The 16,900-nt window shown below is 38.9% G+C and overlaps 1 protein-coding gene across 1 annotated transcript in view; it reads right to left on the reverse strand.

The window, feature by feature from the left end:
* Positions 1-313: 313 nt before the first annotated feature.
* INO80C (INO80 complex subunit C) overlaps positions 314-16,900 on the reverse strand; it is a 31,952-nt gene continuing 15,365 nt past the window's right edge. The window contains exons 2-5 of the mRNA XM_054190267.1: positions 10,555-10,665; positions 7,502-7,613; positions 5,766-5,833; positions 314-1,031 (exon numbers count right to left, since the gene is read on the reverse strand). Of these exons, the coding sequence (XP_054046242.1) occupies positions 900-1,031; positions 5,766-5,833; positions 7,502-7,613; positions 10,555-10,665 (423 nt within the window). The 3' untranslated portion in view covers positions 314-899. The remainder of the gene's footprint in view (positions 1,032-5,765; positions 5,834-7,501; positions 7,614-10,554; positions 10,666-16,900) is intronic.

The raw sequence follows: 16,900 nt of genomic DNA on the forward strand, positions 1-16,900 counted from the left end.
GGTAACAATGTTCAGTTGTTATCCATTACTCTTCTGGTACCTCATGGTGCAAATTTAGTGTCCTGATTTGGAGATCTCACCTTGCTGAAGGCTATCTGTGCGCCAGAACGTCACTGCACTGTGGAATTCCTGCTTTTTTTAGGCATCATTTTTAAAAAGTCTGGGAAATTAGTACTATTTTGTACTAATACTGTACTAACTAGCAAAGGTAGAAGAATAGTCAGGTTGTGAAAAGAAGCACTCAAAAACTACAAAGGGTCATGATTAAGAGTTATCTGGTAATTTGATCCTGCTGTACATACTCATTAGGATATTTTAAAAACAAGTTTGAGTCCAACTTTATTTATGCTGACAGTTCTTCAATGCAAATATTTGTGTGAAGCTGTTCATTTCCACAGCGCTCAGTACCATAAACAGTCATCACAACAGCAGCACTTGCTAGGTATTTTAGCTTCATTTTATAGATGAGACAAAATTCTTCATAGCCAAGTGGCAAGCGCATCTGCAAAGCAGGTTTAGAAGTTGGGATATCTTGGTACCTTTTCCTTAATCCAAATGACTCTTTTTTCTGAGCCAGAGCAGTACATAAAATATACAGGGTGGAGATAAAATCCTGTCTCTACAGAAATTAATCTAACTTAGACATTATGGTGCAGATACGTATCCTTAAGGTCTAAGTTATTCTGTTCAGCAAACCAAATTGCTTACAAATTGGCAAACTAACAAATATCAGCATTTATCGAAATTAAATCCATATGTTCTTCAAATCCGTGTATTATCAACTACTTCCAGATGTAAATATCCATGGATAGTTTTAAGGAACCTCAGTCCCACAGTCAGTTTCATGATTCTCAGAATTAGCACTGTTAACAGGCGATATACGGCAATATTTAGTCTCTTCAGGACACAATACTTGTTGCTTTCCTTAGAGCCAGGTATCCTGTAACCACATCCGAAGGGAGCATCCGAATATAGGCAAATTCTTCAATAGTACTAAATCTCAACTTGCTCTGGGGATCTGTGTAATTTGCCTGAAAAAGAAACAATGGCAGAGACACTATTCAAGGAACATAGCAAAAGAGATTACCAAAAAAAGTGTCTAATTACAAGACCACAAAATAGTGAGTTTTTTTTTCCCAGTAACAGCGCTGCTGTTCTACCATGTGGCCAAAAGTTTGTACTTTTTTTTCCTTTCTCCTCATGTCAGAACTTGGGAGAAGTTGAGAGACCCCCTATAAAATCACATTAAAAATGCATTAAACATAAGAGAGGGCTGAAATAGTTTCATACAAAACACAGTGCAAAAGAAATTCCTCAACTCTCTAAACTCACCCTAGCAACTCTGTGCCTTGTGCAGTCTCTCACAAGGCAGCTCTCCAAAGAGCCAGGCTGCTGCCAATAAATTACCCACAAAGAGCCTGAATTATGGGTGCTCTGATAGCTTTGGACTGATTTTCTCTTCCTGCATACAACTTAGCTTTTAATTTACTTTAAAGTGGTTGTTAAAGCAAGGGAGTCTCAGCTTATGGTTCTGTGACTGAACTGATAAGAAATTTGAACTCAGCGTCGTGCTTTGCTACAGACGCCTGCTTTCAGGATAGCAGCCTGGCCAGCTAACCCCGGGCTATGCTGGTATCCTCTGCTATATTTGGACGCTGGGTGCCTGGGAGCAGTGCCAGTTTCCTTCCATCCTCTCCCCTTCCTTGTTGCTACAGAAACCTTGAGCTCGGATGAGCTCAGGGGGCAGCACAGGAGGCTGGGCTGGAAGAAGGCGGGCTCCAGGGGATGGCCTCTCCACCTTACGCCTCCAGGACAATCACCTCCTGTTCAGCAATTGTACGCCCAAGTGCTGCCAAGGTTCTGAAAGTGTCTCCTGTACCCTTCTTTAACAGGAGATGGTGGCAGGCTGCAAGGCATAGGCAGTTGAGAACCCTTAAGAGCTTGCTACTAAAAAAGAAAAGGCCAGGAAAGCTGGAGCATTCCTTCCATCCATGCTGTTGAAGTGCAGAGCCCTCCACCATTTTTATCTAGGAAAGGATCTGTTGACCATGGTAACAATCCAGTTAATCGTCTGGCCTGATAAGACTTAGCAGAAAATTATGTGTTATTTGTAGCTTGTTTCTTTACAAAGAAATGCCACAAGGTTAATTAAATGTAGTCAGCTAACAATCAAGCCATCAATTAATTTTCAAACAAATGGCAAAGTTAGGGCATTAGGAGTAAATTTATCCCTGGCGGTAACTTCATGCTTACAGCAGGTATAAATTTATTTTTATTTCACACTTTAAGTCTGGCCTCATGTAACAAAAAGCTAACCAAGTGGAATGCTTTTCAGATGTGCATAATCCTGTAATAAACTAGCCAAGCAATATCTGCAGTTTGTGTTGTGCACCAGTCTAGGTTAAAAAATATGATGGAAGTTCTTCATTCTGATACTTCATAGTGGGCTGCACTGTTTGCACACACTAATGTACGATAACGACTCATTTACGCCATGACTTCAGTCTGAAAACAAACTTTACCACTAGTTCAGCAATAATTAAAATGGATTAGTGAAGTGAAGTAAGGTGATTTTGCAAAGAAAAAACTCTGTAGTGTTTAGAAACTAAGTCAGAGGCCACAGATACACGTTCTCCAGATACAATAAATTAGTTATCTCAATCTGTTCTTATAGTAACAAGGCCGATCCATTTTCAGAAAAGAGAAACATAAACATTTGAAGGTTTGGGTGGTTTTTTCTCATCTGCTTTACAATAAATTACTCTGTTTTGCATGTTAAAATATCTAAAAACTCATCTTGCAAGTTTGGAAATAATAGTTTTATTTTACAGTGTCAATATAGTAGACAATAGCTTTTGAATTCTAGGCTGCATGACAAATACAAATTTGCTGCCCTGCTTAGACCATTGGTAAATTTAATTCCATTTGTGTTACAGAAAGAGGATCAGTAGAATTTAATTGTGGCATTTAATATAACTGCAGGTATACTGATGAGAGTGTTTTAAAACAGTTCTCTTTTTTTTTTTTTGTACCTGCTAGACCATTTAATCCTTCCCTAAATGAGTAACGCTAAGGAATTTATTTTACTTTTTTTTTCCCCATGGGGAATCCAGCATTCCCATAGAAAATATATTCTTACACAAATGCTTTCAGATTTTACACAGAAAATATAGGGACATTTTTCTTACACTAGATTTCTAAAATATTCTATTACCCCACATATCTACCTACTAGGAAATGATCTTGAGAATATATTTAGTGCTTCTTATGAAACCTTCCCAGCTTAGCAATTTAAAGGACACGCTGTCTCAGTTACCTTAATAAAAAAGATTTTTTTAAACACTGTATTTTTATCATAGTCTGGAGAAACCTTGCAGGCCAGGTAAAATAGGAAACTTGATTCATGATGTAATTAGAGGGTGGAAAATTAAGAAAAAAAAAAAGTGGAAAGACAAAAATGAAACAAAAGCAGCACTCAATGGATTCATATAGAAAGGAGAGTATTTATACTGTTCCAGAATAGTTAGAGTACATAAACCACTGACGGAAAGAAGAAGCTGGTAAAGAAAAACTGAGGAACTGAGAGGAAGACTCTTATTTCCTATGGCGAAACTGCCCCTTAGCTGGTAGGGACACAGTCTTCGCTCACATCTATAACCTACATCATGATCTCACTACAGGTGCAACCACTAACTAGTTTTGAAATGCATCAAAGGCCAGTGCTGGAAAGCATTATTTGGTTCCTTGGAGATGGGGCAGTGAAAGGGACTTACACCCTTATGCTTTCTGCCCCACATAAGCCCCTCACAGGTCAGAAATGTTGCAGCAACTCCAGTAACACCTGGTGTGAATGCTACTGATACTTGCAAAGCAACTTTAAGGGCAGAGGACAGGAAACAGATGAACATCATTAAATTACCCAGTATAGAATTTTTGCCAATTTTGGTAAATCTACTCATTATTATTTCACATGTCCACCTATCCCCCCTTTCTCCATCCACTGCATCTTTATATAGAGTAGGGGTACTTACGCAAAGTTCCTTATTCAACTGACCCCCCCTTCTTGTCTGAAAACAAGTTGCTATTATATCAAAGCAATACTCTTGCAAGACTCTAAGTCTGCCTGGCTGGCGGGAATTATTTTCCCTGGGTTCGTGAGTAGTCTCTTCCATTCGCTGTCTGCCAGTTCATCGGCGAGGGAGATGTTGCTTTCCCATTCCCTCTTGCACACCAAGGGTTACCAGCCTCCATCTGAGCAACGCGCTCCATTTCCAAATCATGCTTAAAGGCACAGGCTGGAAACATGCCACCTCCTTGGTGCCTTATTTAAATGTGTTACTTAAAAAATAAAAAAGTCAAAGAAAACATAGCGCTACTAAATCAAGAACTCAAATGTTAGGATGTGCAGGATTACTGTTGGCGCTATAGCCATTCTTCGATGCTTTGTAATGTGTATCCACTATAAGGCAGTCCTTAATTAAGTGATCACCCATTTCTTTTTCTCCAGGAGGACTTTCACCTAATCCAGTGTACAGAATGCAAGGTGCTGTGTTAACCTGAACCTGCACTAACATAACAAATGTGTATATTGACAGGCATCTCTATGAGGTCATATCAACCCTGTGAGGTGGGCTACTGCCCCGTGGATGAGAAACAGATTAAACTGGGGGAAGGGACCCAGAAATTCTGGGCTCTCTGACAATACGAAGTTTTCATTATTGTAGTTACTTAGCGTAACCATTACTTAACCCTTTTTCTAGTCCAAAATACAACATTCCCATTCATTTCTATTGTAATAAATGCATAGTTTTCTGCAAAATAAATCACTGAGGGCTGAAGGTGAAAAGTGAAAAGATATGCTGTTACTAACACCTGGTTTGTTTTAAGTAAAATTATTCATGTCACATAGGAACAGTGTCAGCAGCAGATACAAAATTTTTGTTGGGCAGAATTCAATGACTTTACTCCTGTTTTGTGCCAACAGAATCTTTGGGGAATTCAAGTGCCAAATTGTAACTACCGAGACTTTTTGGAGCATGTGCAAATGTGGTTGGGTTTTTTTTCCTTTTCTTTTTCTATTTTCTTTAACAAAACTGTGTAAAAGAGCCCATCTGTGACACACAGGCTATACATCTGCCAAACTCCAAGTTCCAGCTCTGAAGCATGGGGGTATTTGAAATTCTCAAAAGCCCATGCCAAGTGTCTGTCTCAGGCTGATTTGTTTGAGGGAAAGTTTGAGAGCAATGATAAGAAGTTGGTTTTATTTAACCTGGGCCAATCAATGTAATTTTGCCTAATCTCATTCTTGGAAATTGCTGAGCCATCTTTTTGAAACCTTCCCTAAAAGATAGAATGAAATAAATCAGCCTCAGGCAAACACTCAGCATGGAAAGTTTCAGTCTGTGTGGTTAAAGCTTGGCAAACTTAGCAGTCATGGAGACTGTGGGCTACCAGCTTTCACTGTAACAATCTAAAGAATCAGAAATGATGGTGACCAATGCAGACTCTACATCTGAAAAAAAGGGTGTGATAGGGGCCACCTGGCAGGACAAGGTATTTAATCTGTCCTGACATCTACTAACAACCTAAGGATTTTGTCATGTAGCAACAGTATTTGGGGCTTGGTCCTAAATCACTGGACAACTTATTAAGCACAAGGCTGAATAGGAACCTCAGCAAGTACCTCTTTTACAAAAGCACGCACCAGCATTATTTCACTGTGGAAAGTGAGATGCCAATTTTGAAGAGAAAAATAAAATACTTACCGGAAGTCCTGAAATGTCAGAATATTTCTTGGCAGGCTTAAAGGAAGGAGGAGCATCAATATTAAAATCTAGAGAGAAACAAAGGGATAAATCCAGTGTGCTATATACATTTAAAAGCATAAACCCAAAATGTAAATAGGTAACAATACTTTTTTAAAATGCTGCCTTTACTTCCTGAAGAAAGCACTACTTAACTAGAAGAAGAATTACCTCTGAAAACATTTAGCCTGTTAGCGCTATTAAATAACAGCCTGGTTCTGCTCACCTCTCTAATACAAGTTCAGTAAGCAGAACTGCCCCCCCCCAGAAGGAAAAACGCGAGAGCTAGTTGAAGTGTGTTGATTTCTTCCAAGTCTTAAAGAATTCCCTTGCAGCCAGTTATTTAGAAAGAATAGCCATTATCATACGCATGCTGTATGTTAAGACTACAAAACATTGATCAAGATTGCAGCTCTGAAATACTATAATCCAGAAAAGCAAAGTAATCTTTTAAATCAGTTAAATCTTTAAGCGTGTACCATTTTAAGCCCAGTCAATGACCTAGAAAATTTCTGAATGTTTAAACTAAATGATCAAAATTGCCGTTCTTTGGTGCCCTTTAGATAGCAACTCTCACTCATAAACATTTTTAAGATACAGTTGGTATGTTTAAGTAGTTAAAATGTTTACAAGAATATCTTGTACCTGACTCATTTCTTTCCTCCTTCCTGATCTCCCTTGCATCTCATTCAGATACTACGATCAATTCAAATGCTCCATCCATATCAAATTTCTAACTCATCATCTCATAATCTAAAAGACACTAATGCCACAAACAGCTGGCTTTAAATATGCAATTGAATTTCTCTTCCCACCTTCTTAAAAAAAATCCTGTAAATTTACTGTTGCAAACAGAACATAATAGAAATAGCAACATCAGCAGATTGTCAGTTACAATAGCCAGGAACACACAGTAGTCTGCATTTTTCTATAACAGTTGTGTCTAAAACACTTCAAAAAATGGCAAGCTATTTTTGGATAAAGCACCAAGCCTGATGAAAAGTATATGCATATGCTCAATTCTGAAATGCCTCCACATGCTTAGGTAAAATCTGAGGATCACACTCTGCCTCCAGCTACGTTCAATAGTATCCTAGTTTATGAATAGATTTGAAGTATATCTAGATTAAGACCACTGCTGTAACTCTGCTGCTGTAGCTGTACATCAGCTAGGACGGCTAATCAGGACTGCTAATAGTGTAGTTTCAGCTGAACTAAACAGGGGATGTAGGATTTAAACCTCCCAAGAATCTAGGATAAGGAGCTGGATACAAAACTCGGGCTGAGGTCTAAGATACTGCAGGTGTGTGGCTTAGCAGAATCTATTTGAAAATAGTTCAAATATAGCTAATCAAGCAGCAGCCACCCGTCAGAAGACATGTGGGCTGTATGCAGAGGTGACAAAAACCTGATGGGAATAAGGAGTTTCTGACCTGGTTTCGATAAATACGTTTCCTTTATTAAACCCTCTCCCCAAATGTATTTGAACTTTGTCACAACACTCCAAATTACTTGCTTCCCCCTACTTTCCACTTAGGGACGGTGAGTGTGATTGGACTAGTCTTAAATGTACTACAGGACCCTGTTCAAGCAGCATGCTGCATGCACTGATGAAACAATTTAGGTTTGTTTTAAAGAAAGTTATTTGTGTGGATTTTATTATTTATAAATACATGCAAAGCGTCTAAGCAGCTTACAGCTAGGATCATTTAGTTGCCATGGCAATGCCCTTTCAGAAGCAAGAATTTGTTTTAGGTTCTTCCAAGTTCTGTTCTTCTTGCCAGCTGCTGCTCCACCAATGCCGGAGTGCTAGAATTAAAAACATGGTGGTTAGAGAAAAAATAAATAAAGAATACTATTTCAGAGCATGACACTTTTATTTCATAGTCTTTCTGATACGTCTCATCTTGTCATGAATCATTTGTTATCCTCACTTATTTCATCAGCAGGATAATATACTGTACACTTTAATCTGGCTGCAAGAAAAACAAAGCTTTTTGGACTGTGTCAAAGCTACCATGTTTAGGATTAACTGAAGGAAATGAAGATCTGCTTTTTACATGGAAATAGAAAATCAATGTGGTTAGGTTTAGCCTGAGATTACAGGATTCTGTTTGTACTTCCCATAGTATTAGAACTTATTACTATGAAGTTGTGTCTAAAATTGTGATTACACGGCTAAATTTTCTCTCTCCTTTTTTATGGCATATTACAGGTGCCGCTATAGCTCTTTTACAAATTATCCATGACTGTAGAAAACACAACTGATCTTGCAAAATGTAATGAATACTGTGAGAAACTTTCTGGAAATTTTATTTTTCTTGCAAAGGATAGAAGACAGAAGAATAGAAAAAAGAGTAATAAATAGAATGTTGGCTGCCAAGACAATTTTGCATTTTGAAAGGTACACTAATAGAAGGCTTGCCACGGGTACTATAATGGTAGTTTCAGTTATCAAATGTGATTGCTACAGAGTAATTTATTTATGTCCCTCCAGAGACAGAAGCTGCACAACATACTGTACTGCTTTTAAATGATCAAAGGACACAGATTTACAGCTTTACTTCAGAAAATAAAATGTTCTTACAATTGAGGAATTGTTATTTCTGTTAATAATTACTACCTGCCACATCAGTCTCATCAAAACTAAGCAAAGTTCTTTCTGCAAACACAGTTCTGCTGTGATTGGTTTATAAATTAGCCTGTTAAATTGCTGAGAATGATAGGAGGAAGGATTCAATGAGAAAGCCTTTTTCTGTAGACATAAGATATATTCAGAAAAGATGCTCATGAGATGATGGTATATCAGGTTTTGGCAATGGATACCCAATATAGAAAGTACATGCAAATGTTTGCTCTGAGAGTAACACCTTAGTAATCTAGAGATCATTGTAAAATAGAGGCTGCTGGAATATGAGATGAAAATAGATGTACTACATAACTAATTCAAATTCATTACATGAATTTTCCCTCAAATCCTTGCATAATGACTTTTTTTTTTGCCAGTAATCTGGTTTCTCAAAAGTTTATTATGAACTTATGCCTCCTAGGAATGGGTCTGAGTATCACCTCACATACCTACAATCAAAAGGTAATGACTGCCAAGCCCAAATGAGCCAAGCTACCTCTGCACTAGTGAAGTTCGGAGAAAGCTGGAGCTAGGATAGGTGGAGCTATTCATTGCTCTACACAACTGTCAGGTCTTCTTCCCCTTCCCCATTGCCAAGGGATGCAAATTCTATTCAGGAAGTTCAGAAAATGGTAATTTCTTCCTCATTCTTCACTTTTAAGTCTATCCTCTGCAGTGAGCTAATCATTCAAACTTGGGCGTATTTATGAGAGACAGACGTTATTTGATTTATTTTACTACTTTTAAGGCAAATTAGGATGGAAGGATACAAAAAGTCATCCAAATCGTTACTACCAGTTCATACTGACAAAAAAAGCTAGTTGAAACTCAATACATTTCTTCTCAAATTCGTTACTGTATTGGGGAGGACAATTTCATGTTTTCATTATAACTGTCTGTTCTTTCTGCAGCAGTTGCCAAAGGCCCAGTACATTCATTATTATTTCAAGCATGCAGACATTAATATTGCCTCTTTGGAAATGGCGACATCCCTCTAAGAACTGAAGGATCAGCACGAGGCTTCTTGGCTATTTAAATCCTATATGGAAGCTACATGGAATGCCTCTGGGTGCAAATAAGCCCCATTTCTCAAGGAGTCTGGTGCTCACTGGAGGATTAGAGTGAGCAAAGTGTACAGTCATTTGAATGCCCCTCTCGTGACACAAGTGGTCTGCAAAGCAGACATAGAGCAACTTGCAAGTCAGAGATTAATTTTATACCGCCTGCCAAACCTGTGCTTAGTGAGCTGCGCGATGCCCGTTTACTCAGGTTTTATGCTGTGGGATACTGTGTCTTATTCATACAGAATGAAATCTGGGACAAAATCCTTCTTTCTAAGCACTGGCTTAGGACCAGCAGCCTGAGAAGTTTGCTTGTCTAGAAAGCATTTGTACAGTGTGCCAATGAGTTGGCGCTGGCACAGCAAGATAAAAAGATATTAAAAACAAACCCAGCAGTGACAGCATTACTAGCTGGAGTCTTCCTTCACCTTCTGCCCCAGTTTAAACGTCAGAGTGTTTTAGCAGCCTGTATTTCGTCAGCTGTCAGAGTTTACATGACTTCTGAGCACAGGCAAGCCAGGCTTCTGGGGAACACAGAGCATTTACTTCTAAATCTAGCAATTACTGGAAGAACAGTCACCACAGGTCTGTTACGAGTTTCAGGGACCAGGAGAGGAGCAAAATGCCAGTTGCTAATGACTCTCTGGCTGATTTTTAGTTCAGTTGTTTTGCAGCCTGCCTTGGCTGGGAACTGGGAGATGGGATTCCTACATTCACAGTGGTATAAATTATTCCTCTCTAGGTGTGGTAGTTTGTGAGATGCCACACCATAAAACTTTTGCACTTACCTTGATCTAGCAGGTTTTCTGACTCTGTTCCAGAACTTAATATAATAGTTCTGCCTCTGGAGCAGTGCCATTTTCATGCTATAATATAGTGTGCACTTTGGACCATTGTGTGGCGGGGACTTCAGATGAGTTTCTTAAAAATTGCTGACCTTTTATTTGGCTGTTAAGCTGACTTTCTTAATATTTATATTAGCAATATGGTTAAACATAATCCTAGTTAACATTTTATTTGACGAGTTTAGAATTTCAAATTGTTAAAATAATATACTTACGATGAAGTTTGGATCTTTAAATGGTAACGGCTTGACGGTCGTTTCCACTGATCCTGTGCTGGAGTCTGTGTTCAGAAATTTGTTTTCATTCATGGCCTCTCCACCTGCACTCTGAATTAAAAATAGAGTGTTATTGTTTGTTGCTCTGAGCAAGTTTAACTGAAGACCGAGCCGTCGACTGCATTATGTACATGTTGCCTTTTTAGTCTTTCTATCTCTTTTGAATCTTTAAAGATGTTGCATGCCGGCAGTGGGGAAGTATGAAAGAGAATATTTGTCAAGCAATTTACAACTGACACATAAAGGGGAGGAGGGGAATAGAGTGACCAAAGGCTACTAAGTAAAAACAGTGTCAGGTTTATTTCAGTATTAATGAAAGCCATCTCTATAAAGTGTAAGACAGCATGTGAAAACAGAAAGAGCAGAAATGTACATTGGATTTGTTTCAGAATGCTTGGTATTAGAGCATTACCAGGAATATAAAAAATTTATAAAAAGTTTTTGTCAAGGTTCTAAAGAATAATTGATTAATCAGTTTATTCTCTGTATTTGGCTTCAATCATGCCTGAGTGAGGACTGAAGGGAAAAGAGATTTTATTATATATATTATTTTTATATACGAGCCTCACAAAATCTACATTAGTACTAGTTGCTGTTTTCTGTTTTCTAGGCTTTTCTTTATGGTTTATTTATTTAGTAGGAAGAGCAGCTGGAGGAGGTGTGTGTGTGATTGGAAAGCTAAAAAAGTTGTGTGTCGGTCTAAACAATTTCTGATAGTTCTGCATGGCTGAGTCCATGTTGGTTTTTTATTTTGTGAGTGCCCTGTAAGTCTCCACGCTACCAGAACTAGCCCACGCTACAAACATAAATGTTCCTCGTGAAATCCTGATCCATACTGAAGCCAATGAGAATTTTGCCTTTGAGTTTGGCAGTTCAATCAATAGGATTTCATACCTTGATTCTGTTTTCTTGAAGAACAAAAAGCTTGGCTAAAAGCTAAATCAATATTTACTGAACGGGTGGTTAGAATGTTTCTTTACCTTTAGACAGATAATACTTAGAACAAAAAAAATGTTTTCCTGTGAAAACCTGCACTGCAAAACCTTCTGCGTTGATACAATACTCTTTCAAGTAGGAGAAAAAAAGGATCATTATTGTTAGTGAATTAATGGGAGTACCTCTAGAAATGAGGCTATAAGCAAAGGCCATGATTCAGCATATCCTTCTCCATGTGATTACAAGGGAAATGTTTGTATTCTTAACTACATGCATAAGTAATTACAGGATTAGGAGCTAGGCAAGTTGAACTCTTCTTTGGGGAAATACATCAGTTATTCAACAGTGCCTGTTTCTAACATAGCAAAGAGAGGTCTTAAATATTCAAAGTACGGTATAAGGAAGCATTCAAGTAAAATAGTCACGTTTCTAGTGTCTTATTAAAATATATGAATAGAGACATCTATATTCAAAACCACAGTCAGTCTTCTGTAAGCTCATAGTACAGGGGATACTGCCAAAATAACATCGGTGGAAGCAGCATTGAAGTCCGTAGCTCAAACGTGATTCTTCCCTTGCTGAGGACAACGTTAAAAGGCAGTGACTGCCACAGAAACAGAAGAAATGCAGATGGATGTTTAGAAACATGTGCATTATGTGACAGTGAGCAGAGAAAATAGTATTTTCAGCAATCCTGAGTAAAGTACCTTTATACAATGAGTTGCTAGGTTTCAAACTATATTCTTGCACACACACACTTCCAGCACTTCAGATTTCAGCAGCAAACATTAAAATCAATCTTGAGAAAGACAAAGCTTGAGATACGAGATTATTTTTGATGAATAATTTGTCTCCAGTACTGTTCGTCGTAAGTGTAAATTCTGTAAGTAGAGGAATCAGCACTCACTCTTCAAAGCATTCTCACCTTTTATTTGGTACCATTTGGTTGGTTTTAAATCCAATCCTACAGTTTTTTATTAATTGCTTTATAACTTTTGCCCCTTCAGTGATCTTCTCCTAAGTATTCTGTTGCTTATGAACCAGGTTTTGAGTCGCATTTCAACAATATCTTAAAACAGTGTCTAGTATTTTCACAGAATCACAGAATCTTCATGGTTGGAAAGGACCCTTAAGGTCATCGAGTCCAACCAAACAACCTACAATCTCTGTTACTAGAGCATGCCCTGAAGTGCTACATCTAGACGTTTCTTAAACACCTCTAGGGATGGTGACTCAGCCACCTCCCTGGGCAGGCTGTTCCAGTGCCTGACCACTCTTCCAGTAAAGTAATTCCTCCTAATATCTAATCTAAACCTCCCCGGCCGCAACTTCAGACCATTTCCTCTGGTCCTGTCATTATTTACTTGGGAGAAGAGGCCAACACCCACCTCTCTACAGCCTCCTTTCAGGTAGTTGTAGAGGGCAACTAGAGCAAGTAAACAGAGCAAGTAAAAATGGTTTATCAGTAAAGGGGAAGAAGCTTCCTTATACATATAGTTCTTAATTTCTGCAGCTGGGTACATTTACACATTACACTCGCTGTCTTCAGCAGGTTTTTCCATGTGCATTCAGTGCTAATCCTGCTGGCACACTGGGAAGGAAAGTAAGGAACTGTTCCTGGCAGGACAATTCCCGAATGTGAATTCTACATGTCATTTCGTTTCCAGACCAAGCCCTAGGGGATTTCAGGTATTAGTGCTGCTAGGGGTTGGGATAACTCACATTACAGGCCAGATGTTAATTTTGTTTGTGCTGGTATCCCTCGCACAGTGCCTGAGGCAGCAGGATCTGGAGCAGCAGCTGATGCTTTTCTGGTCCATGTGGACATCCAGCCCACCCTCCAGTCCCACTGAGATGTAACACCAGCAGGAGCTTCTGGATCTGTCATGGACAATTTGAGAGCAGTGGTTGGGTGCAGGCTGAGGTGCAGGACTGTAAAGCAGCTTGCATACCATAGTGGTATGCAATTGATACCGGGACTTCAGAGCCCTGAAACTTCCCTGACTGGGAAGCAAACAGGACTGAGTACTATGATCCCAGTTAAATGCTGGGAACTGAGATAAAGACATACCGTACAGGCATGCCAGTTCTCTCCCTCATTGCTTGTGTGAGAACTCTGATTTTTAGCAGTAGCATTAGCATTATGGAAGAAAGATACTGAGCTAATGTACTTTTCTTTCTGGAAAAACATTAAAGAGTTGAGTAGAAGCACTGCTTCCAGAATAATGTGCTACTGCACAGAGAAGTGAACTCCGGCAAGCAAAGACCTTTGAAATGCTCTTTCCGTGCAGCCTGCAGAAGTCTCAGCTAATATCCTCAGCAGTTTTTCAAGCCAGAAACTAAAAGTGTCTCAACAATCTACAAATCGGTCCAGCCTATGTTTCAAAATGACAGGATTTAAAGCATAGGAATCATCATTTAATCTTTCAGGTTTGTTTTTTGAAATTTATTTTAAAGGGAGGGGGAAGATGCCAAATGAATTTTAACCAATATGGATCTACCTTTGTACTGCAAAACCCATGTTTCCTGAAAGCGAATAATACAGTGATAATACAAAACATTATTTACAGTGTGAAAGAAGATTCCTCAGTGAACAATTAGCGTGCAGTAAGGTAATCTTTCACTTTTAACATTAGTTGAACAAATCTCTCCCAAACGTTCTTGTTTGCTTGGTCATTTAGTTTGGAAGATAGCTCATTCTTCCCTGTCATGTGCTGGGGCAAACAAACAGGAATGAATTCAAATCCCCTTTGTAGTCCTAGGAAGCGATGGCAGTCTGGTGAGCAGAGGGAGGAAGCGCCTGTCACCAGGGAACATGTACGGCTCAATGTGTGCTGTAACCCCCCGTCACGTGTGGGGCAACTTCCCCTTCCTGACACAGTCACAACCAGTCCCCGGCACATTTTCTCTACCCAGCCAGTCTCTCGGCTAACTCCCTCGCCCTCAGCGTCCTAGCTCAATCCCAAACACTTTGCAGAAGGGCTACAAAGTGTAACCGTGGGCTGAAACTCTTGACAGCTCCTTCAAAGCTTCTTTTTAACTGATCTTGTAATGTAAACATCCTTTATGGGGAGCTCAATGTACACTTCAAGGAGAGAGAGAGTGAAACAGCTTTTAATGTGCACTTTATAACTGAATTGTGTCTTTTAAACCGTGGTTTATGTTAACTAGGGCTACAGAGAATTTGTCCTACAGTAGTCACTAAGCAGTCTGTATTACTCCATAGGCTGTTGAAGATAATAACAATAAAGATTTTGGAGTGGCTTTACATGTACAGGGTACATCTGCACTGGCAAATGAAGGTGTGATTTCAGTAGAGCTGAACATACTTACACTAGTTTTACCCCAAATAACAATAAAAACAGTGCCATACAGACTGCAGCTAAACCATCAGTAACTATGTTCATCCTTTCCTATCGACTCCTCCCCTGGCTGTTAACCTCCACAGAAGTCCATGCTGCCACCACGTTTCACCACCCTCTCCCCTCCTCCTCCTCCCCCCAGTACCCTCTTTAACTAGGCGTAGAGCAACCTTGACTGGAATGGCACATTTTAAAAGTTGTAGACGGTGGGCCAAAGGCTTCTTATAGGACCACCTGTGCAATTTTACTCCCTCTGTAAAGTTGTGTTTATGTACTTTAGCCGAATATTAATTACAACCGCAGTGTGACAGGTTGGCAACCTCTCTTCCTCCTGGGATAGAGGGGAGCAATAGTGAGGGGTGCTGCTCCTTTTTCGCGTTTCTTTTCACAAGACCGTCTATGGAGTACTCAGTGCATCCCAGCTGGGTGGGACGCCATCCTCGCCGGTACCTACTGGGACTGGGCGACAGTCACTAAGAGAGGAAGCTGGCTGAGGACTTCACTTGGTCAGGAGACAGCACAAATTCGAGAGAGAGCAAAGACCTGTGGCAAACACTTGGTAGTCCTAAGAGGTTTCTTGTAAAAGCAGCCAAGTCTGGGGAGGAGACCTGAGCTAAGCTTTGCTACCGTAACACTGGTTTCTTTTGCATAAAGCCAAACCCCAGGAATGAGCCTAGTTTGGACCCTACTGTATTTGCCGTCTGTACTGGGAGAAAACACACACTGGGAGGCTGCCTGTTCACATACTACTTTCAATCTTAGGTTTTGGTAGTTCTATTAATTTTTTCAATTTATTCTGTTCCAAATTCCCTACCGCAGATGTATTGGTTTTCACATGATTTCCAAAGATTGCTCCATCTGTCTGGTTTTATTTAGGGAGAGGACAAGCAAAACTTGTAGACCATGGAAGATGAATTCTTTGTTTTGGCTATTTCTAGGTAGAATCAGCATTGTGGGGTTTGGGATGGGTGTCTGTGATGGGACTAAATACCAGGTGAATTAGCTTATTATGAAAGTGCTTGCCTGAATCATCTTTTTTTTTTTTTCCCCTCAGCAAGGATTAAAACTGCATAACAGAATAACATCTTAAAATATCTTAAAAATATCATTTCTTATCTATTTACTTTTGGATTATATTCTATAATTATATAGAAAATTATATTCTTATATATTATATTATTTCTATTCTTATAGAAAATTATATTCTATAATTTTCTTCATTATTTTAGACTAATAGGATTTTACAAAATATAAGGAACATAAAAAAATACGAAACATAAAAGTCAAAATGTAAATTTGTGCATTTCTGGCATCCTATCAGTGCATACCGTGCATGTCATGGCTTAGAAAAAAAATGTATTTGCACATCACTGAAGGTACAGTATGATCTTCAGTGGCCATTTTTTCCAGATTTTACAGCTTTACATGGTAAAATATAATTTAAAAATAGAAGCTAAACTGAACAGTGTTTTGGTAAAAAAAACCCTTAAATGAATAAATAAATTCTGTAAGAACTGGAAAGGGAATTTCTAGTTTAAGGGAGGAAAACCCAATACTGTAAACACTGATTTTCTCTGTTTTCTTTTCTGCAAATCATTCATTAGTTAGTGAATTTTAACACTCTATTGAGTAAAGCAATCATAGATGAAGGTGATTACACCTGTAGTTTTTTGGTTTGGTTTTGCTCCTGCGCTCAGTATTCCTGGCACTCTGGCTTTGCCATAAAGTGATTACTAGGAGGTTGTAGGCCACTACTGAAAAGTAATAAGAGTAATAAATATAAAATAAAAAGTAATAAGAGGGCTCTGGTTCTAAATCAAGCCCTCACATTTTGCCCTGAACACACAATTTGGCTGCAGAGGAACCCACTTGTCTCCAACCTTTGTATGTGAAGCTCAATAAATAGTTTAAATTACTTTTACTTAGTTTGGGCAGCTGATTTTCATAATCACAGTAATACCACAATGACATTCTTAATTTCATTGACA

Source organism: Rissa tridactyla, chromosome 2 (genome assembly GCF_028500815.1).
Source record: "Rissa tridactyla isolate bRisTri1 chromosome 2, bRisTri1.patW.cur.20221130, whole genome shotgun sequence".
NCBI lineage: Eukaryota > Metazoa > Chordata > Aves > Charadriiformes > Laridae > Rissa > Rissa tridactyla.